The sequence below is a fragment of the Propithecus coquereli genome, unplaced genomic scaffold, assembly GCF_000956105.1.
Source record: "Propithecus coquereli isolate 6110/MARCELLA unplaced genomic scaffold, Pcoq_1.0 Scaffold34, whole genome shotgun sequence".
Classification (NCBI taxonomy): domain Eukaryota; kingdom Metazoa; phylum Chordata; class Mammalia; order Primates; family Indriidae; genus Propithecus; species Propithecus coquereli.
Genome location: NW_012149063.1, coordinates 2,469,066 through 2,491,166, shown reverse-complemented (window position 1 = coordinate 2,491,166; position 22,101 = coordinate 2,469,066). Strand labels below are relative to the sequence as shown.

The window sequence follows — 22,101 nt, the reverse complement described above, 5'->3', positions numbered from 1 at the left end:
AAGAATAAAGAACTGACAATATTCCTAAGAGAAATGTTAGCTTTCCACTTGAAACGGAGATAAGAATGTTAAGTCATGGACTTTGCAACCCAGTTGGACAGCTTTATTGATTAACAAAGTCAGATTCCTATAAAAACTCATGTTTTTTGAAAAGGGAGTGGGTACTTGCTGTGCATTTTATGTCCTACTTTATATACAAAAAGTCCCAGTAGAATTCAAACAGATAAAGTAGCCCCTCTTTCGTTTACAGGTAACCCTCCTTTGTTGCTCCTGCCTGACAACGTTCGAATTAGAAAATACAATCTCTCCTCTGAGAGGTTCTTAGAATATCTTCAAGACGAGGACTCTATCCAGGCTGTTGATTACGATTGGGATCCTGAGGGCATAGGCCTCAGTGAGTATACACTTTGGCATCTTTCATTGACATGAAGTGACTTTCTGGAATTTTAAGGTGTTGAATTTTGAAGAATTTAATTTTTAAGGCATGAATTTTGTTGCAAGAGTGGAAGAGGAAATTCCTGCTCTCCAGAATGCTCCTGACATATTAGCATGCCCTTGGGTCCCAGCCAATCTTTCCTGACTTCTCTCCACACTTCCTCCCATCTCAGGGGATGATTCTTTCTGGACCACCTCACATGTCCTTGTCTTTGCTCATGTGGATCCTGTACTTCTCTCCCGTTGTACACTTGGCAAATTTCTACTTAAGACTTCAGAGACCCAGTTCAAATGTTACCTCCTGTTAGACATCTTGTATAATTCCTCCTGGCAGAGTTCCATGATCGCTCACCCCTGACCCTGTAGCATTTTGTATGTGCTTTTACTAAAGCCCATGTGACATTGAGTTATATAGCTAGTTGCCCACATTTTTTTCTCCCTACCTGCTAACTATGTGCTTTTTGGAGATAGAGACTGAACCTAATCATCTCTACATGTCTAGCACCTGACCCAACATCTAGTACAGTATATGTGGTAGGTGATCAAAAAATTTCGTTGAATGAAGGAAAAAATGAATAATGCTTATTGTTGAGTCTCTCATGGCTCTATGTGTTGTGGTAGGAGTCAGAAAACTTGTCTTCTCTACCTGTAAACTTGTCTTCTATGCCTGTCTCCCTCATATACTAGCTTTCTGAACTTAAATAATTATAACAATTCTCTGAATCTTAATTTTTCTTTTGTAAAATAAGAATAGTAATCTTTTTCTGCCTCTGAAAGTTGTTGTTTTCAAGATTGAATGAAATAGTAGATGTACGAGGCTTTGCAAACTGTCGATAGCTATGCCAACGAAGGATTTATTATTGTATTTTCACACTTATTCATGCAATACAATAAGCTTTTCAAGAATAGTGCTTACCTAAGAAAGCAGCAAATTCCCAATATATGCCTTCAAAGTCACAGTCTTCCTGTGCTTTTAAAATGCCTGAGGTCCACACTCCCTAAGTCTGTCCATAAAATAGGCTTCCATCGACACGGCTTCCTTATTGCCATTGATCTTGAGTATGATTTTGAATTCTTAGCGGCCCTGCCCTGTCCTCATTTATCTATACGTTCTGTTTCAGAAACTAGAACTTAATTCTAATAAGAGTAAATAAGTTCTTGGCCGAAATATATTTAAATGAGTGACTTTTAAATAGAGATGACTAAGTAAATCTCACTATCGGTTGAAGCATTTGTGGCTAATAACTCAAGTATGATAGGTTTTAAGGCTTGATCATATTGATGTAATTGAATAATTCATATTATAAGAACAATGAGGAGAGAGCGATGTCAATAAATGATCAGTACTTCACCCGATTAGACCCCAGTTCCCCCATTACCTGATGCTCTTAACATGAAACTGACCTGAGTGTCTTCCCTTGTAGGTGTTGTGTACTACACTGTGCGAGGGCAGGGCTCCGAGTTTGGTGCTATCAAGCGTGCCTACATTCCCAACTTTGAATCTGGCAGCAATAATCTTGTGCAGGAAGTAGACCTGAAACTGAAATATATAATGCAGCCAGATGGATTAGCTGTGGACTGGGTTGGAAGGTAAATTTGATGCACATTCTCTTCTTGCCTATTCCGTTTTCCTGGCTAGAGTTCTCAAACTGCTCGGCATGGCACATGAGTTAAGCTGGGCCCAGATGTGGGTAACTCAGCTGCTGGTGCCACTGGGCAATGCCTAGGCTGGCTCTAGCCCCAGCAGCCATCTCCACATACCTCAGTGTGTCAAAGGGACATTATCATTTCCTGTATTCTATGCATGCCAAGGAAAAGTTTAGGAAAGCACCCAGGTCAAATTTCCCTATTATATCTAGGAGAGCATTCTTGCCAACAGGGTTCTGGATTCCAAAATTAACTTTCAATGTGCCAGCACTGTTTATTTTGTGAAGAAATGGGACAGCCTCACAATCTTCCCAGCCAAGCAGTCAAGATGAAACATTTTTCTCTATGGTAATGATTTTGGGGAGGAACAATCTACATCTTGTGTTGTTAGCAGGATATGTAGTTGGAATAGGTCGAAATTTTACTTTCCTGCTTAGTCTTTGGGGTTGAGTTAACAGAGGTATTAGTTCTGTTCTGTTCTTCCAGACCTTCCAGAACCCACACATTTTGGATGATCCCTAAGTAAGAACCTTACGTAGGGTCATCATCAGTTAGGTGCATGAGAGGCAGAATAATGAGGAAAAGTTATTAAGCTCCTCCTTCAAGGAAGATCTTTGCACTGGAGTGACATTGGTGGGAAAGTGATTCCTTGCAAATGAACTAATAATGGAAAAATATTTGAGAGGGAAGGCACAGAGACCCTCCTAGGGAACAGAGATTTATTTGCAGTATAAACTCATTTTCACCTTTTAACAAACTTGTCTGCTGTTCCTGGAAGACTTGAGTGTCTCTGAAGAAGTTAACTGGGTCCCACTGCGCCTGCAGGCTAACAGGAGACTCATTTCAGCATTTTCCGTTAGGAAACAGGGCCTCAGACAACTGTTAATGGAGTCAGGAACTTGAAACTCCAGACATTAACACTTCCTTCTGAAAGCCAACCAAGCAATGGCAGATCTGTCTTCTTGTTTGAAGTTTTACCTTTCTCAGCCTTTTTGAATGAGAGAATTAAGAACCTGATGGAACTTTTTCTGCTTGAAAGAGACTGAAAACTGCAGCCTTAGAAGTGGAAGTAAGGGCAGGATGGCCTTGCTGAGTTTATTTTGAAAGGCTGTTCCCACTCATCTTTGGAGCTAATGCCAGATTCCTATTGATTCCAATAGGGCTGTTTGCTGAGGAGGAAATAGGCTCTTGGGCAGTCAGAATTAAAGGACCAGCCCATAGTGCAGAAGAAGCACATGTCTCATAATCGTGCCAGATGTGAGCCAGACTCAGTGCTCTGTCTGTCACCTTCACTAGTTCTGGCTGATTCAGCTGCTTTGGCTGACTGGGCAGGAGTCCCCTCCATCCCTGACTCTTCCAAGTGTAACCTGCCAAAGGTGTCCCTTTGAGGGCCATACAGATTGGAGCATAACAGAGAGGGGCCCATGCTCCAAAGACAGGTATCTGAGTAGCTGTCTCACCAGCCAGAGCTTTCACACAAAATGCTCTCATCCTCAGATCTCTTCCCCAGAAATGACCAGTCTAGACCTTTCAGTTGTTTGACTTTGTCCCTCTGAATTCAGGCATATTTACTGGTCAGATGCCAAGAATCGACGCATCGAGGTGGCCAAACTTGATGGAAGGTACAGAAAGTGGCTGATTACCTCCTCTCTGGATCAACCAGCTGCAGTTGCTGTGAATCCCAAACTAGGGTAAGTACTTGAAGGAGTCTTTAATGTTCTAGATGATTTCTACCGGATTCTCATAAAATTTCATGTCTTTAATGATTTTTTTCCTAATTGTACTGAAATTGTCCTTAATTTTTTTTTTTTTTTGGAATAGAGTCTATGACTGTTTCAAGAATTATAAAATGCCCTTGATCATTTAGGACCAACCATTTCTGATGGAGAGATTCCTTTAAGAACATATCTGAGAACCTTTCTGGTTACATGGATTCCTTGTCAAATCAGAGCTCTGAACTTTAAAGTTCTTTGTGGATTTAAGTGCTTTAAGTGAAGGTTTCATCAGAATTGTTTTTCCTTTCATTTGGATGTTTTACACTAACTCATTCATTGAAATTCAGCTAGGGATTTGGTCATATTTCCAAACGTTTATATCCAAAATATACAAATACTTAAAATAATGCATATAAATTCATAGTATCCATTTGTAGAAATGTTTCAATTGGCAGTTTATCTGTAAATCTGTAAACCACCTCAGTGTAAATGAGAACTAGTTTTGTCATTTTTCTCTACATTTTGAGACATTTATTTGGGTAATCACTAAGCTGAAATGACTGGGTACTTACATATTAATTTAGTCTCAGAATAGTGACACTTTATTTTTTAAATTTTGAATAACCCCAAATACTCCACCTATTTGGGCAGGACCAGTATGGCCCTTTGCAGATACACCAATATTTGTATATAGAACACTATGAGCTATTATTACTGTGATTCTGTTATATTTCATATGTTAAATTGTACTCTTCAGAAACTCAGCAATGACACTTGAAATATACTTGCCTGATAAGATTAACCTGTGATATGGACTTGTCCTCAACTTATACAGTATCTTAGGAGCAAAGAGATGCAAAGTATTCTATGGTATGAATGATGTGACTATTTCCTGTGTGCTGTTTAATTTTTTCCTCTGTCATTAATGTTTATGCCCATGTTTATGTTATGATCACATTCTGATATCCCTCCACTTTTTTTGGAGATCTTCATTTTATTCTTTGTAATTCCTTTCTCTCTGGAATGGCTCAGTGTAGTCCTGGAAGAGAGAGGAAATAAGGAAGGCGGTAGAAAGGGTTTAACTGCCTAAGGCTTCAAGACCTGCCCTACAAAACCTCCTCATTCCATGATGCATTTGAGAGGCTCGCCATCTCTAAGTCTTAGAAAGCGTTTGTGATATGTGAAACTTCTCATAGCTTCTATGGTATGAGATTTGCCACTGGGTCTGAAGGATGATGAAGATGATGACTATACTGATACTGACAATGACAATAAAAAGAGCCACCATTTATTACATTCTTACTATGTGCCACCTACTGTGCTAAATGTCCTACATATATAAACTCATTTGAATCATTCAACAGGCTTATTAATTAGTTGTAACTTTCTATCCCCTATTTACAAAGATAGAGAAAACAATGCCATGTTCCTTTGTTCAGCAGTTGTTAACTAACATAAGGTAGAAAAGGAGGATTGTCATGAGGACACTACCGAATAAACACTGTGATAGTCCTACTGCCTTGCAGAGGTTCTGGAGAAGCTATGTGTAGAAAGTAGCATTTGAATTGAACATTGAAGATTGGGATCCATTGGTAGTATACTAGGTGATAGATCAGTGAGACCACTTCTTGGAGAAAGACCTGGAAGAATGTCTTGGATAGACATAGACAAAGGGGGCAAGCAGGCTGTTCACAAGCTCAGAAAATAGCATGAACAAAGTCATGGCCAAAAAAAAAAAAACATTCTGTGTACTTTTTTTGAGTTTTGAGTATTTATTACCCTTTTAAAAAAAACAGCTTTACTAAAATATAATTCACATACCACACAATTTACCCACTTACAGTGTACAATTCAATGGCTTTTAGTATATTCAGAGTTTTGTATCGATCACCATGATCAATTTTAGAGCATTTTTTTTACCCTAAAAAGAACGCTGTACCCCTTAGCCATCACCCCCCAACCCCCATGTCTCTCTTTCTCCAGCCCTAAGTAACCACTGATGTACTCTCTGTCTCTACAGAGGTGTCTATTCTGAACATTTCCTGCAAATTGAATCATATAGTATGTGGTCCTTTGTGACTGGCTTCTTTCCTATGTCTATCTTTTTTTTTTTTTTTGACACAAGGTCTTACTCTGTCACCTGGGTTAGTGGTGTCATTATAGCTCACTGCAACCTCAAACTCCTCAGCTCGAGTGATCCTCCTGCCTCAGCCTCCCAAGTACCTGGGACTACAGGCACGCAGCTAATTTTTCTTTTCTTTTCTTTTTTTTTTGTAGAGATGGGATCTCACTCTTGCTCAGGCTAGTCTTGAACTCCTGGCCTCAAGTGATCCTCCCACTTTGGCCTCCCAAAGTGCTAGGATTATAGGTATAAGCCGCCACGCCCAGCCATGTCTATCATTTTTAATGGAAAACAAAACAAGGTAGTATTTACCAGTCGTTAAGACTTTAAAGGCCTTTGGCCACATTTTTCCCATAGCCTAGTTTGTCTAAAATCCACACATTCCTCCATGGAATTTAAGGATTGGTCTACACCTGATGATTGGTTTAGACAAGAGACTGCAAGTAGTGCCCAATGGACTGAATTTGGTCCATAGACATGTTTAGCTTGGACTACACAGAGTTTGAAGCTTTTTTGTTATTGTTGCTGGTATTTGTTTGTTTGTTTTTGATTTTTTTTTTTTTTTTTTGAGATGAGGTCTCTCTATGTTGCCCAGGCTGGACTCAAACTCCTGGCCTTAAGCGATCCTCCTGCCTCAGCCTCCCGAGCAGCTGGGATTACAGGCCCGTGCCACCACACCTGGCTCAAGTTTTTTTTTTTACTTAGTTGCTAAAATTTCAAATTAAAAAAATAAAATCTGTATTTCTGGCTTGGAAAATCAGAGGAACTGATAACACTGGCACTGGCAGGGGTTCTCCCACAGGGTCTTGCTCTCCCCATTGCCTGGTATTCATAATTGGGCTGCTCTCCTCTTTTATCTTACCTGCCTGGTCCTTTTTAGGTATTTGAAGTGGTGTGGTCTCTAGCCTAGGTAATTCTTCAATGTCAGGTCACCTTTGCTTACATAGACTCTTTCTCTGTAAGTAATTATTAATTGGATGCAAAGTGTACATTTAAAAAGAGTTAGAAGTAGCTCTGTAAGGGTAGAAATCTCTGTCTGTTTTTTTTTTCTCTGATGTATCCCAAAGACGGACCAGTGCCTCTCACACAGTAGGCCTTCCATAATATCTCTTGAAGAATGAGCAACTTTTGTAATGTACCTTTCAAAGGCTTCAAATGTGCATCCTTCAGCCAGTTTCTGTTAAGGAAGTGCAGTTTTCAGGAACCGAAAGCACACGTTCCCCCATTTCACTCCCTACCTTCTGTAAGGTGTAAAAACAGTGCCACTTAGCTCCCAGGTCTCTGCGGAAAAACACTTGCTTACCCTTTTGGCGATGCTCCGTGCTCTGCCGTAGTGGAGTGGTCCCACAAGGTGAGATGCTGCAATGAAGAAACCTTCTGTTACAGGCTTATGTACTGGACTGACTGGGGAAAAGAACCTAAAATCGAATCTGCCTGGATGAATGGGGAGTTTCGCAATGTCCTGATTTTTCAGGACCTTGGTTGGCCAACTAGCCTTACTATTGATTATTTGAACAATGACCGGATCTACTGGAGTGACTTCAAGGAGGACGTTATTGAAACCATGAATCACGATGGGACTGACAGGAGAGTTGTTATATACGAAGGTTAGAAACGAGTTAGAAATTAATATATTAAATAATGAATTAATATATTTCTAGTCTCTTTACCCATTTTCTCAAGAAGGAACCCTGATCTTAGAAGATGCTTTATATAGTTTTTTAGATACCCACCTCCCCTCCCAACTCTCAGTCACTGAATTAAATGCATATGAATGCATCAGCAATAATTAAATCCTTTTTGTCCTTTTTACATAATGTTAAAAAATGCATCTCAGCAGCAGGTATTGAAATAACTGAGAGTCCTGTTAGGTCACCTTTACAGAGGTGGCATTCGATGTACCAATGTTAATTCTGTCTGCCCACTTCTGGACACATTCATTTTCACCGTGCTAGATTGCTCATTATGCACAACTGGAAACATCTAGAAGGAGAGGAACATTTTGTTTTCTTATCCAGACTCTGCAGAACTGTAATGATTCAGCACATATCACATTTTTCCTATGTGACCAGTGGTATCTTATGTTCAAGGGAAAAGATAAAATCTTTGGCATGCAAATTGTTTTCCAGTGCAATAAAATCAGCAGCATGAAAGCGAGCGAGGGCCCTATGATGGGTGTCAGACGGTGTGCATTAATGTGGCTTAATTTCCGTCCTCCAGATCGATCCCCCGGTGCAGCACACTTTCACAGTCCCACGTGCAGAAAGGCTGCCCGAATGTTCCTGGAGTTTCAAGGCACTGTATTAGGGAATAATTCAAGAGAATAATGTCAGATGCAGAAGTGGTGCCTCGGGTGTTTTCTTTTCAATAACCTTGTTTTGTTTTGCTTTTCCCCTGTGGGTAAGCAGCAGTGCGCCCTTACAATCTGGACATCTTTGAAGACCGGATATACTGGATATCTAGGGAGAAGGGAGAAGTATGGAAACAAGATAAATTTGGGCAAGGAAAAAAAGAGAAAATGCTGGTAGTGAACCCTTGGCTCACTCAAGTTCGAATCTTTCATCAACTCAGATATGATCAGTCAGGTAATCACCAACTTTGAAATAAGATGTTCCTCATTATCTGAAAACCTTATTTCAAAATAATGGCTATATTGTTGGAGAATGTAGTGGATAATAATAAGCTAATCTCTTGGTGCATGAAAGGGGTGTGTGTGTGTATGGGGGGGAGTTAACCATTTTGAGCAAAGAAATACAAAATCGGAGGTCAAATGAAATTATGTAAAATGGCAGCAGATATGAAGAAAAATATTTCAGTCCTCATTGTTTGGAGTTGTAGATTTGTACTCCTAGGCCATAGGATCCAGCAGGCATCAGACCCCTGCTAAGTGTGCGTTGGGTTAACAAGTGACAAAATGTATTTCATGGACAAAAGAAATCTTTATCCACTCTTAGAATTGCAAGGCCAGGCTAGTCAGGTTAACCTAAGATATATGAGGCTTAGTTTAAAATGGTCAGTCATTTGTTTCAAATTTCATCTTCATAGTGTCTTTTTTATTTTATTTATGTATTATTTATTTTATTTTCATTTTTATTTATTTATTTATTGAGATAGGATTTCGCTTTGTTGCCCCGGCTAGAGTGCAGAAGCATCAGCATAGCTCATTGCACATGGTGTCTTCTTTAATTAGTTCACTTAGCTATGGATTAATTAGGCTCTTTTCCTGTTGATATTCAGGAAAGAGATCTTATAGTTTTAACTTTTTCTACCATTTTGGGTTTTTTATTTTTGTTTTGTTTTGTTTTGTTTTTGAGACAGAGTCTCACTCTGTTCCCCTGGCTAGAGTGAGGTGATGTCATCACAGCTCACTGCAACCTCAAACTCCTGGGCTCAAGCGATCCTCCTGCCTCAGGCTCCTGAGTAGCTGGGACAACAGGCACGTGCCACCACACTCAGCTAATTTTTCTATTTTTAGTAGAGACGGAGTCTCATCCTTGCTCAGGCTGGTCTTGAACTCTTGAGCTCAAGCAGTCCTCCCGCCTTGGCCTCCCAGAGTGCTAGGATTACAGGACTGAGCCACTGTGCCTGGCCTTTTTACCATTTTGAATAGTTTCCTTTTAGCCAATTTTCATCTATCACATTTTTAAAAGTAAGTGTATAAATTAAATATGTCAATCTTTCTTAGTTATTTTATATGTGCTATGTACAGAACTCATTTCTTAATGAAAATTACTAATGGAGAAATTTTTTTAATGCTAAAAAACAAGTAAAATGATCAGTCACATGCATTTCTCTGCCCTCTCCTTGTTCTCATTTTCTTAGTTTTGGGTCCTGTTTCTTGAGGTTGCCTGTGTTCTGATTCATCCTTCAGCAGTGTATGGAGCACAGTGAAGGGAAAGGAAATTTTTTAAATGAGGAAAGGAAATAGACTTTTACTAAGTTCTGTATGTCAGATTCTCTCTTCAGTGCCAATCCAGACATCTGTTATTTTAAGTAATCTTCTGCAAAATCCTATAAAGACATTTTATTCTCATCTCTAATACAGTAACTGAGGCTAAGAGAGATTTAGTAACTTGAGTGAGTTTTAAGCTCACAAATGAAATGATTTTTAGGTTCAATCCTATCCAACCCAAAGCTTGGCATCTTTCTGTTTTGGCCCAGAGGTCAATATGTCTACATCCCAGGTTGAATTCTATGGCCGTGTGGCCTTTGACAAGTCCTTCCCATCCCTGTGAGTCCAGGTTGCAGCCTGAAGTCCTGTTTTGTTCGCTGATATTCTGAGACCTTGAATCAGCCTTGGCAAATTGCAACTGAGAGCTGAGACTCCCAGGAGAGTACACTGGTGGCAAATGCCTTTTCTAGGGAGTAGCTCTCTTGTTTTGCTACCAGTGATCACCTCTCTCTAGCCCCTCTCCAGAACATCCCAGGCTCTCCCAATATAACAGCTCTCGTGTGCTAAGTGTTCTTGAGGACCTCACACTTGGCAGTTTTAAAGGCAAGAGAGGAGAGAACGGTATACTTGAGAGGCCCCCCTGTGGCCCCTGTGGAGAAGGCAGAGGAAAGTCTGGAGACTGCTCCGTAGGGAAAGGTTTCTTAGCGAGTGGATGTTCTGGACTCCTTTGGAAAATAATTATGGAGGTGGAGGCCAGAGCCCCAGCCCAGCTGGGCTAGATTAGCATCTACTTTGAACCAATAGTCCTCAAATTTTAGCTTGCATGGGATTTCTGGGCCCCATTGGTGGGATTTCTGATACAGTATGCCTGAGACGGCCTGAGAATTTGTATTTCTAAAAAGTTCTCAAGTGATATTGTTGCTGCTGGTTCGGGGACCGCATTTTGAGAACCACTGCTCCAGTCCCTTGCTACAAGACGAGATCTCGGTATGTTGCACAGGCTGATCTCAAACTCCTGGCCACAGGCGATCCTCCAGCCTCAGCCTCCCAAAGTGCTGGGATGACAGGCCTGAGCCACCACACCTGGCCCTGGTTGCAGAGGGGGATTTTAATGCTAATGGTTTACAAATAAGGGACCATGAGTGACTGTAGACATCACTATGCACCAGAGCTTTTTGTGATGGCGGAAATGTGCTCCAGAAGTGCACTGCCCAATACAGTAGCCACTGGCTACATGTGGCCATTTTAATTATTCACAAATAAAATTTTTAAATGCGTGTAAGATTTTTACAAGAACAAGAAAGTGAGGTTCAAAATTTTTGTCAAGTCTTTTAAGACCAAGTCAGCGCCTACAGAGTCTGGGGGCACTGGAAGTAAACTTAGTGGGTGTGATGGTGCTGGATAGCCTTTTAGTAAGCTAGTGAGTTAGAAGAAACAGACCGTTTTCTCACTGGTGTTTTGAGCCGTCTCAAGTTGTTTAGCACTGATTAGATTTTGAGGTTAGGCAGTGAACCAGGCCGATACCCACTTTCCAAACCTGCCAGGGCAGTAGAGAAGAAAAGTGATGCCTGTAGAAAATGTGAGAGGTACACACATGGGATGGAGGGCGGAGGAAGGGACTGGGCCACTTTGATGGGGTGAGGATGAGTAGCCAGGTGACATGGGGCCTAGAGGTGTTGGGGTGCTGCCTGGGCTCTGCTCTCACCTGGCAGAGCCACACCCAGTTGTTGGGGGTCCCCTTGGTTGAGGACCTAACTGCTGTTCCCATTTTTCTTTCCAGTGCGCAACCCTTGCAAACAGGTCTGCAGCCACCTTTGCCTGCTGAGACCTGGAGGATACAGCTGTGCCTGTCCCCAAGGCTCCAGCTTCATAGAGGGCAGCACCACGGAGTGTGATGCAGGTAGGGGCACTCCCTGGGCAGCCCGCGGGCCTGGGGGGAGCTCCTCTGCCTCTTCAGGAGCCCGAAGAATCCCTGTACACTGGGTCCTTCATGGAAGAGAGTGGGGATGGCTGGAGGGGGCGATGAGAGGTGTGGGAAACAGAGCCCAGTGGGACGTCAGGGGCCAAACAGAACTCGTGTTCCAATGATTCTGAGAATTACTTGCTAAGATTGCAGAGATATAGATCCAGTGCTCCCAAATCTACTGTTGTGTGGTTTTGTAAAGACATTTTGAAGAGTGAGTTTTCCATGAGGCCTGTGACCCCAAATGTACTCAGTGTAACTGGAGTCCCCCAGGGTGGAGACACATGTTCCTGAGGTGGGACGGGCTTATACAGTGCAGAGGGGGGCCTGGAGGATGTTAGTTTCCTCACATGCTCATTTCAGAGCTTTGACAACTGAAAAAGGGCCACCTTTTGAAAGGGACCTTATGTTGTTGGGAGACGAAGGCTTGGTGGCTCACATCCTTTGGGGCCCAGTTTTAGCTGCCAGGGAAATGAAGAGGCTTAAATATCTTCTACCACCAGGGGGAGCAAGCACTTAAACAAGGCACAGGCCTTTGACTCAGCTTTACAGAATGAACTCAGAAAAGACTGCTTCCCTCCCCCTCTCTTCCCCTACTCCCACGCTCATCCCAATGCTAGTGGGGAAATATGGCAAGATTTCAACATTTTGAACAAAAGGCAATTTCAAGCTTTTGAGATTTGTTCTATGCTATAGCTGGATCATTCCGACATTCATTGCAATTTCACATCATAGGAGAGATGATGTCAAAGTTGTCACCTCATCTACCCCTTTTCTCCTTTAAATTTTTTGCCAAGTGGATTATATTAAGATTCTCGTTTAAAAGAACTTTAACCAAAGGAAGCACACTAATGAAGGTAATCATTCCATATGGGGCCTTGGGTTGATACATTAGTTAATTAACCAATTAGTTCACTTAATATGATTTACTGAGTGCCAACTATGTGCTAGGCACTGTTCTAAGTGCTGGAGATAACAGAAGAAAACAAAACAGACAAATCCCCTATGCTCATTGAGCTTATGTTCAAATAGCACAATAAATAGAGAAGCCAATAAATATATAATAGGTCAGGTGTTGAAAGTACTATGGAGAAAACTAAAGCAGGGAAAGAGGGATGAGGATGGGGTAGGTGGAGTTGCTCTTTTCGATGGTGTTCAGGGAAGGCCTCTCTGGTAAAGTGAACTTTGGGTAAAGCCTCAAATCCAAGGACTGTGCCAGGAGGATATCCAAACTTCTTAAATAAAATACACATGTGCTAAATACTTACTAATCATTTTCAGAGTATGAGACATTGAAGCACTAATGACCCTTCAGGCACATCCAGGGAGTATGTGTGGGATGGGCGGGAAGCAGGGACCCAGAGCAAGGGCAGTTTTGGGGGACTTAAACACTGAGATCTGTAGCCAGCTGCCTACGAAGGCAGCTATGTGACTGTCTAGTGACTGATCAATTACTGATGCTTTGGAGCCTTCACCTGAAGTTTCGAGATGTACCTACATTAAATTCTTGATTTTCACTGGGTTCATAGGGAAGAATTCTGAAGACTTCAAATGAGAATGAGAACATCTTAAATTCTCTTACCATAGGTTCTTATAACTATTAATATAGTCTAGTACCTCTCCACTGTTTTGGGGGTGGGGGAGAAATGCTGTAAACTATCCCTGTCTTTCCGCTAAATATATGTTTCTCTCCAAGATCTTATTATTGATAAGGAAATTCATTTGACTTAGGGGGAAGGTGATGTTTTGACAGGGAGACTAATTAGCTGGCCCACACCCCCGCCCCCGCCCCCGGGCAGGTTTGCATGGTGTGGGTGCTCTGCTGAGCCCGGCTGACTAACACTTGCATGGCTTTCCCTTTCTGCAGCCATCGAACTTCCCATCACCATGCCCCCCCCATGCAGGTGTATGTACGGAGGAAATTGCTATTTTGATGAGAATGACCTCCCCAAATGCAAGTAAGTCTGAATGTTGAGGTCCAAGCTGTAGGTCTTGCCTCTTCTGGGGGAATTTGAGTTCTTAAAGTAGCCAGGAAAACAAGTACAGGAGCCTTGCCCGTTCACTAAATTTTACATTTTAACCAGCTTGCCCTCCCTTGGGGGAGTCCTTAGAGAACTAAGGTGGTGCTTCTCGAACTACAGTGTGCATAAGAATCTCCTTGCGGTCTGGTTCAGATGCCCATTCACTCACAGAGATTCTGCATTTCTAACAAGCTCCAAGTGATGCTACAGAGTCATGGACCACACTTTGGGGAGTAAGGAATTACAGAAATGGCAACAGCATTTTCCTACTTACCTGGTATTGTTAATGACAGCAGCACTGTGGGCAAACAGCTGTCGGCAGAGCTGCGTTAGTACAAGGCGCCCATGAAGAGCGGAAAGACTGGGCTAAAGATTTGGAAAGAAGATGACTCTACTGAGAAAGCTCTAACAGGGAGCAAGATAAATAGATGTCTTTAAAAAGTATTTAATGAAAGTATAACAAAGGAAAGGACGCAGCCATGGTTAACATTGTTCCTCTCTGCAGAAGAATTGCACAGATTAGATAGAGAAGACACCAAGGGGTTTATTTGATGAGGCTGACCCTGTAGGTACTACACCTACTCTGCTGAAAGTGAATTTCTAAAGTCAGATCACTGTTCTTTCTGCTCATCTTTTGGTAGAATAAACAAAAGCCATGCAGGATACAGTGTCTGTTCAACATGTAATTTGCTCAATCAAAGCTCTCTCTACCTCGGGATGTGCTTAGAAAATTGCAGTAGGAGCCTAAGAAGGTGACAGCTAGTGAATGATTCTCCTTTTCCTTTCAGGTGTCTTAATGGCTACACCGGAAATTATTGTGAAATCGCATTTTCAAAAGGCATCCCTCCAGGAACAAGTAAGTTTTAAGAATATGAGCAACTTGGAAATATTCATGGCCCCTAAATCACATGCTGTCCTAGATATTCTATTTAACCCAGTCTCTTCTTTGAAGAGTGAATGGTTCTAGCGCCCAGCTTCTACCAGGTTTGTTGGTCTCTTGTTATTGATATGTTCACTTCTCTTCCTCTTCTGTAGCCGCAGTGGCCACGCTGTTGACAATCCTCTTGATCATCATAATTGGAGCTCTGGTAGTTGTAGCGTTTTTCCACTACAGGAAAACCGGCTCCCTTCTGCCTGCTCTGCCCAAGCTGCCAAGGTCAGTTTTATGACATGTAATGTTGATGTTCAAAGCCTGTGTGATGGGTCCATGCGAATAACTTTCTTTTCTTTTTAAGTTAAAAAAGTAGAATACTCAGTTCACCTATTCTGCAGTTCAGAAACAAAAAGGAGTGTGGATTTAAAGCAGTCATTTCAAATAACGACTTCTTAATTGAGTGCTTCTCTGAAGCCTGAATGACAGTTACATTTTATAGTCCAGACGGTTGTGCCTGCTGGCGGGCACTCAGTCTGACTGGAGTATAGAGTTGGCTGTGCCATGGTCCAGGCTTTACTCCTGTAAGTGCCTGATGGGTTTTCTCTTAGATCTCGAGGTTTCAGAAATGTGCATTAATGTTTCCAGGTAGCTAAAGGAACTTATTACCTTGTTAGACATGTGTAAATTTAGAATGGGAATTGAGCTTTTTATTTAAGTAAGATTTAGCAATGTGGGGGAAAAGATACTGTTGCAAAAGTTTTTTTTTAAAAAAAATAATAATAAGGCACTGTTTTGGTTACTTCCTTCCAGCTTAAGCAGTCTTGTCAAACCCTCTGCAAATGGAAACGGAGTGACCTTCAGATCAGGGGCAGACGTTAACATGGACATTGGAGTATCTGGTTTTGGGCCTGAGTCTGCTATTGACAGATCAATGGCAATGGTGAGTATGGTTTCAAAATGATTATTTGAAGATTGTCATTTTTACTATTTTATAAAAGAAACACTTTTTATAAAGAATAAAATTAACCTAGAGAATATTGAAATACAGTAGTAGGCCTTTCAGAATAAAGTCTGCACTGTACAGGCCAAGTTAGGAAACATTAGGTTTGTTGCAGAAATGTGTCTGAAAAAGTTAGCTCTAAGCCACATTGTTGAATTGGAATCATAAACAATCTTAAGTTTAATTGGAATCTTAAAGAGTTTTATGGGTTTTTGGGGAGTAGGGAAGAACGTGATGTTTTGTTTTTATCTGATGACATTTTGTATGTATAAAGGGAGTAGGAAATTATATTTTTCCACCAATGTATAGTGATGGAATAAATAGTGATTTTAGAGTCACCGTTGGTTCAAACCATGGCTCTGCCACTTACTAAGTATGTTACAATAGGCCTGGAGCTTGATAGCCAACACTCACTGTACGCATCTGTAAAATGGGTTCAATATACCTCCTGTCAGGACCAAATGAAATACTTTATGAGGGGTCTAGCACAATCTTAGCACAGAGAGAGCTCTCTGTAATCAGTATTGAGAAACCACTTTCAATATTTTGTCTCCCCCAGATCTTTCGTTTTTTGTCTTGCCTGAAAGTACAATATTATCCATTCTTTCTTCTCTCTCTCCTTATTCTGCTCCTTCTTGCTCTTCTTTCCCCACCACCCTCTTCTCTGTTACCCAGACCCAATCCCCAAGTGAGTTATTTGTGTTAAAGGGAGAATTAAATAGAGAATTTGGATATAAGAAGAATGTTTCCATCTCCTTGAATTGATGAATTAGTGCAGCGGTCCCCAACCTTTTTGGCACCAGGGACCGGTTTCATGGTGTGGGGCTCAGGTGGTTTGATACATGGCCACAGACTGGTAATGGGCTTCGGCCTGGGTGTTGGGGACCTCAGAATTAGTGCATTTATGTTACTTTAAGTAATGATTTGCCATATGGAGGCTTTGTGTCTTGCTGGCTTTGTTTTTTTTTTGCAAGTTCTCTTTTCGATAAGTGTGGCATAGCAGCAGGCATACCTCCAGGCATGAGGAAGGCACCTTTCTCTGTGTGTGAACCAGATTGGTATGGTGTGATCTCTCTCTCTGTCTCCCTGGTCAGAGTGAAGACTTTGTCATGGAGATGGGGAAGCAGCCTATAATATTTGAAAACCCAATGTATACAGCCAAAGACGGTGCAGTCAAGGTGGTTCAGCCAACCCAGGTGAGAAATCATTCAGTTACTGCTGTCGCTGGATCTTGTTCTATTGAGTAATGTCCTCTTAGAGTCTCTTAACCTTCCCTCCAAATGGAAGGAAGCTTAGTGAGTGGTCCATGCCTCAGCTTCTCTGTCTGCGGTAAAAAGACTGACCAAAGGACATAAAGCTTGAAAACAATCAGAATCCTGTTATGTCACACAGTTGTTGAGGTTTGGCAGCTATGCTGGGGGCACTGACCGAGAGGCTTTTCATTCTGAGTGGTGTCAGCAAGAGAGCTGAGTCCATTCGGAGGCTTGGTAAACACAGTGCGTGACACACACTGGATTTGGCTGGCAATACATAACCAGAGTATCTTTTATCCAAAAATGTGGTCAACAGTGGGAGTAAGGAGGTATAGAGAATACAATAGAAATTGCTATTAATAAGTAAAAGTGTGATGAGTGAGGGATTTGTTTGCTTCCCAGGATTAAGGCATGAGATGACTTAATGGCTGGTGCGCTTGGTTTTGGGGAGGTGGGAGTGGTGTTTAGTCCTGGCCTAGTGGGGCTGGCTCATACAAGAAAAATGGTACCTGGCCATGTCTGTTGGGAGAAAAAGATGGTAAGAAGATAACAAACTTTACAGAAAATCTATTTATTACTGAACTCTTTCAAAACTGGATAAGGGCCTTCGATGTGTCCACAGGTGACTGTATCTGGAAATGTGGATAATAAGAATTATGGAAGTCCCATAACCCCCTCCGAGATAGTTCCAGAGACAAAGCCAACTTCCCCGGGTGCTGATGAAGCTCAGGTAAGTTGCTGGCTGCTGAAACGACGTGAAATTTGGAAAGAACTTTGGAATGGCTGGGTTGTCATTAATCCTCAACAAACTAGGGGAGACCCTACAGGCTGACAGATCCCAAGACATCTAGGCTGTTAATAAAGATAATTTTTTAAAGAAATCATTGATTGAAAATCTGTCTACCAAGTAAAGCTACATTCCAACCTTGAGTTGGGTATAATGTTCCTTGTTACTTGGGCGACTGCATTTTAAAGAAGAGCAGACAGACTTCTCGATTCAGTATCTTCAGATCAGGGACATTTAATATGAGAGATTGACTTAGTATGAATAAAGAATTCACTGTGTCAAAGATATATTTAAAAGTCTCTTGTCTGTGTGATGCAGTTTTTCTACACTGTGCATCTTTATTCCTTTAATAATGTGTATGTTGTTCACAGTGGTTAACTATGTTTACCACTAGACGGCACTAATGTACATCCTCTTTATCCATCTATCTGTCCATGCCTCATCCATCTAATTGTCCAACCAATCGTTACTGCCTTCAATGTGCCAGGCATGCTGTTTAATACTGGAGATTAAAGAAAAAAACACCACTAGATGGAGCTTCTCTGCCATGCCTGTAGGCCTTTTGCAATTTGTAGACTATTTGGTCTGCAGAGAGAAATTCAGTCAATGTGTCTGATGTAATACTCTGTATTAATGTATAATATTTCACTAGTTTTAATGCATACATATGCAGGTGTTCCAGATCTAGCTGTTTGATTCTGGACAGACTGTTTTACCTCTGAGTGCAGGAGTCCTTAACAATGTTCCTCACAGGGGAACTACTGGCATATTGGGTGGGGCAGTTGTTTGTGCTAGGATATCAGTATTCCTGGTCCCTGCCCACTAAATTCCAGTCACGTCTCCCTCAATTCAGTGTGAGCCCAGGAATCACGTCCCTGCGCCACATGCACATGCACACTCCCAGCTGAGAACACTAGGATCGGGAATGTCTCAATTCTAAGATTCTATGACCACTTTTGTGAAGTAACGTAAAGAAACAAAAGTCTAAGGGTAGTTAGAAATTTTCCCATTTTATACAACATTATTTCTCAAATTTCATAATCTATAAATACATCGGTATCTTCAAGATTGACTTGTGAGTCTCATTAGATGTTTAGCCGTTAATCACCTCAAACATTGGTTTCTGTTCTGCTTGTTTGGATTAAAATAAAATTTGAACTAAATTGATGCTGATGAGAAGAGCTTATATCAAGATCTCTGTCCACTTTTTCATATCTCATTACTTACTCCTCCTTCTATTGCAGACACACAAACACACATGAATCTTGTCTAGAAAGGAATTTTCAGTTCCCTCTTTTTCAAAGGACTAAAATTTTTTTCTTTAAAAGGTACATTAAAAATGGAATTTGAAGATGAATTTTCCATAGACACCTGAATGCTTGAGTGTCATATATGTGGTTCCCCAAATCTGAGTCAACCCCAAGTCAGTGCCAGATTTATTTTATACTGTCAACATGTTGTCTCAGTCCACGTCAAGTCTAGTGATCTTCTTCACTGGAGAGAGCTATCTCCCAGCCTGAGCAGGAGGGCGCATGCGGTGGGGAGGCTGTAACCTCTGACCTGCACATTTGTCATCAGAAACAAAATGAACACTGAAAGGCTTTTTCAGAGGAGAGCAGATCTTCACCAACTGTAGTCCTTTCTCATTCCATCTTTGCAATACCTGGGTTCTTCCTCTTACTTTTTAAATCAGTTGAGCCTGAGACCCTCTAAGATTTGTCTTCCATGGTATGTCCAAGGATCCTCCGATGTTTGTTGCCTCCTGGGCACTGAGGTAACAGCCAACGTGGCTTAAAAGCAGTGAAAGCGCTTGGATAAGATCACTGAGGCTGACATTAACATGCCAATGAGTCTCACAAAGTGTATCTTTCATCAGTAAATACACTCAAAGGACTAAAAGTTAAGAACATGAACTCCTGTGATTCAGTTCTATTATTTTCCAAAAGTCACATTGACATACGTGGGATCTCCCAAGGAGACAAAAAGGAGTCACCACATCCTTTCTCTTCTTAGTAATTGCTTAACTTCAAGTAGCCATTCCATCCCGAAGCAGTGACTCTTGAGAATTTTGGCCTTCCCCACTGAGCTATAAAGCTCCCAGAGACAGGGCTCTGGCCTGAATGTGTCTTCATCTTCCCCTTGGTGGCACCAGGTACAGAGTAGATACTCATGTAGATGTGGGTCAGAGTGGATGACTTCTGCTTCTCCTGTAGCCATGTGTTCCCCACTCCTTCACATGTTGGTCCCTACTTATCAGGTGCAAAAGACACCCCATAACACATGGGGGCTACCTCAGCTCTCTGTTGGAGTAAGCTGTCTGTTCCCTTCTGCCAGGTTTTATCTGGCAGCCAGAGCTGTGGCCAGCACTGCAGACAACTTTTCAGTAATGGGGGTGGGGGAGCACACACCATAGTTCAGGGTGATTCTCTTTGGGTTCTTTAGTTTAGGGGCCTCTGAGTCCCCTGAGTAGTCATTGCCTGCTCTTCTGCCTACAGTTTAGGCAGTTCTTAATCTCACTGTGACTCAGCATGTGTAAAATAGGGATAATAATTGTACCTACCTCAAAGGGTTGTTAAGAAAGTGCAGTCAGAAACCTGTGACACCCTTCAAATAATTCCTGACGCAGAGTAAGCACTCAATAAATGTTAGTTGTTTTTGTTATTACCATTATTATGATTATAGAAAGGAAGTGATGAAGAGAGAAAGGATACTCCTGAGTTGACCAAAGGTTAAGACATTACTTTAGAAAATAAAAGTTATTATTTGGCTTTTCTTCCCAATTTTCAGGCAGCCCTCGAAACTTCTGTTTCTCCAGACGCATTTTGCATGTCTCTGTTTCATTTGTCCTCTTTGTACCGAGGTAGTCAGAGTGACCTGCCGGTCGAAGCTTGTAGATACTATGGCATAGATTCTGTGAACTATAAATTCCAAATCAAGGGCCAGGCGCGGTGGCTCACGCCTGTAATCCTAGCACTCTGTGGGGCTGAGGCGGGAGGATTGTTTGAGCTCAGGAGTTCGAGACCAGCCTGAGCAAGAGTGAGATCCCATCTCTACTAAAAATAGAAAAAAGTAGCCGAGCTCAGTGGCGTGCACCTATAGTCCCAGCTGCTTGGGAGGCTGAGGCAGGAGGATCTCTTGAGCCCAGGAGTTTGAGGTTGCAGTGAGCTATGATGATGCCACTGTTTTCTAGCCGGGGTGACAAGGTAAGACTCTGTCTCCAAAAAAAAAAAAAAAATTCCAAATCAAGGAAGTATTTTTAGGTGAAAAGAGCCCAGAGAGTTTCGGTTACTATTCAGGGACCAGTTTACCACATGGGTCAAATCACATGGTCCCAGGTCCCAAATTGCTTTGTCCTTCAATGAGAAGAAACTTTAAAATCTACACAGGGGGAAAGAAACCCATAAAAACTGAAAATTTTTTGTTTTCCCCTTTTCATTTAGGCGACAAAATGGAATATCTTCAAACGAAAACCTAAACAAAGTACCAACTTTGAAAATCCAATCTATGCAGAGGTAATTTTTAACAATTTTTCTTAGCACAGACATTCTTTCTTAGGAATCGTTGGCTTGGCTAGATTGGCACACACGTAGATTTTTCTGAGCATATTAACCGCAATTAGTCTTCTTCATGAAAAACTGTTTCTAGTCATGTTGGGGGAATAAATGGCTAATTCCTGTGCTGTTGTGGTCTTAGATGGACAACTCGCCAAAAGACAGCGTTGCTGTGGCCCCACCTCCATCACCTTCTCTCCCTGCTAAAGTTTCTCCAAAAAGAGACCCAACTCCCACCTACACTGCAACAGAAGACACTTTTAAAGATACCGCAAATCTCGTTAAAGAAGACTCCGAGGTATAGCTATGCCAGCTACTTAGGGAATAATTAGAAACACACTTTTGCACATATATTTTTTACAAACAGATGAAAAAAAGTTAACATTCAGTACTTTATAAAAATATATATTTTTTTCCCTGTTTGCCTGTAGTTGGAAATGTCTTGTGTGCCTTTTTTTTTTTTTTACTTATGCCGTCTCATATTTTTACAAACAATTATCACGATGTACTATATGTATATCTTTGCACTGAAGCTGTCTGAAGGTAATGCTATAAATATGTTGTACATTTGTAAATTTTGGAAAGATTATCACATTACCGAATTTGCTAATAAAAGTATCTACTGATTTGGTTGGTGATCATTATAGTAAATGATCTGATGAGGAAAGGAATTGACTGGGGCCTTTAGCCATGTCATATTTCCTATAAAATTGTCCAGGAAAGGAATCCAGGCCTCACTGTTGGGTCCATTTTTACACATCAGCACTTAATTAATATTTAATATTACATGTCAACTCAATTCGTAGGTATATTGATAGAGGCCACTGTGTTGGATGGATAT

General features: G+C 41.4%; 1 protein-coding gene across 1 annotated transcript in view; it reads left to right on the top strand.

Moving 5' to 3' along the window:
* LRP2 (low density lipoprotein receptor-related protein 2) overlaps nt 1–21,886 on the top strand; it is a 201,514-nt gene extending 179,628 nt beyond the window's left edge. The window contains exons 66-79 of the mRNA XM_012650705.1: nt 251–394; nt 1,860–2,025; nt 3,645–3,773; nt 7,306–7,526; nt 8,328–8,504; nt 11,592–11,711; nt 13,642–13,732; nt 14,584–14,651; nt 14,831–14,951; nt 15,480–15,609; nt 16,764–16,865; nt 17,545–17,652; nt 21,150–21,221; nt 21,403–21,886. Of these exons, the coding sequence (XP_012506159.1) occupies nt 251–394; nt 1,860–2,025; nt 3,645–3,773; nt 7,306–7,526; nt 8,328–8,504; nt 11,592–11,711; nt 13,642–13,732; nt 14,584–14,651; nt 14,831–14,951; nt 15,480–15,609; nt 16,764–16,865; nt 17,545–17,652; nt 21,150–21,221; nt 21,403–21,564 (1,811 nt within the window). The 3' untranslated portion in view covers nt 21,565–21,886. The remainder of the gene's footprint in view (nt 1–250; nt 395–1,859; nt 2,026–3,644; nt 3,774–7,305; nt 7,527–8,327; nt 8,505–11,591; nt 11,712–13,641; nt 13,733–14,583; nt 14,652–14,830; nt 14,952–15,479; nt 15,610–16,763; nt 16,866–17,544; nt 17,653–21,149; nt 21,222–21,402) is intronic.
* Nucleotides 21,887–22,101: the final 215 nt, after the last annotated feature.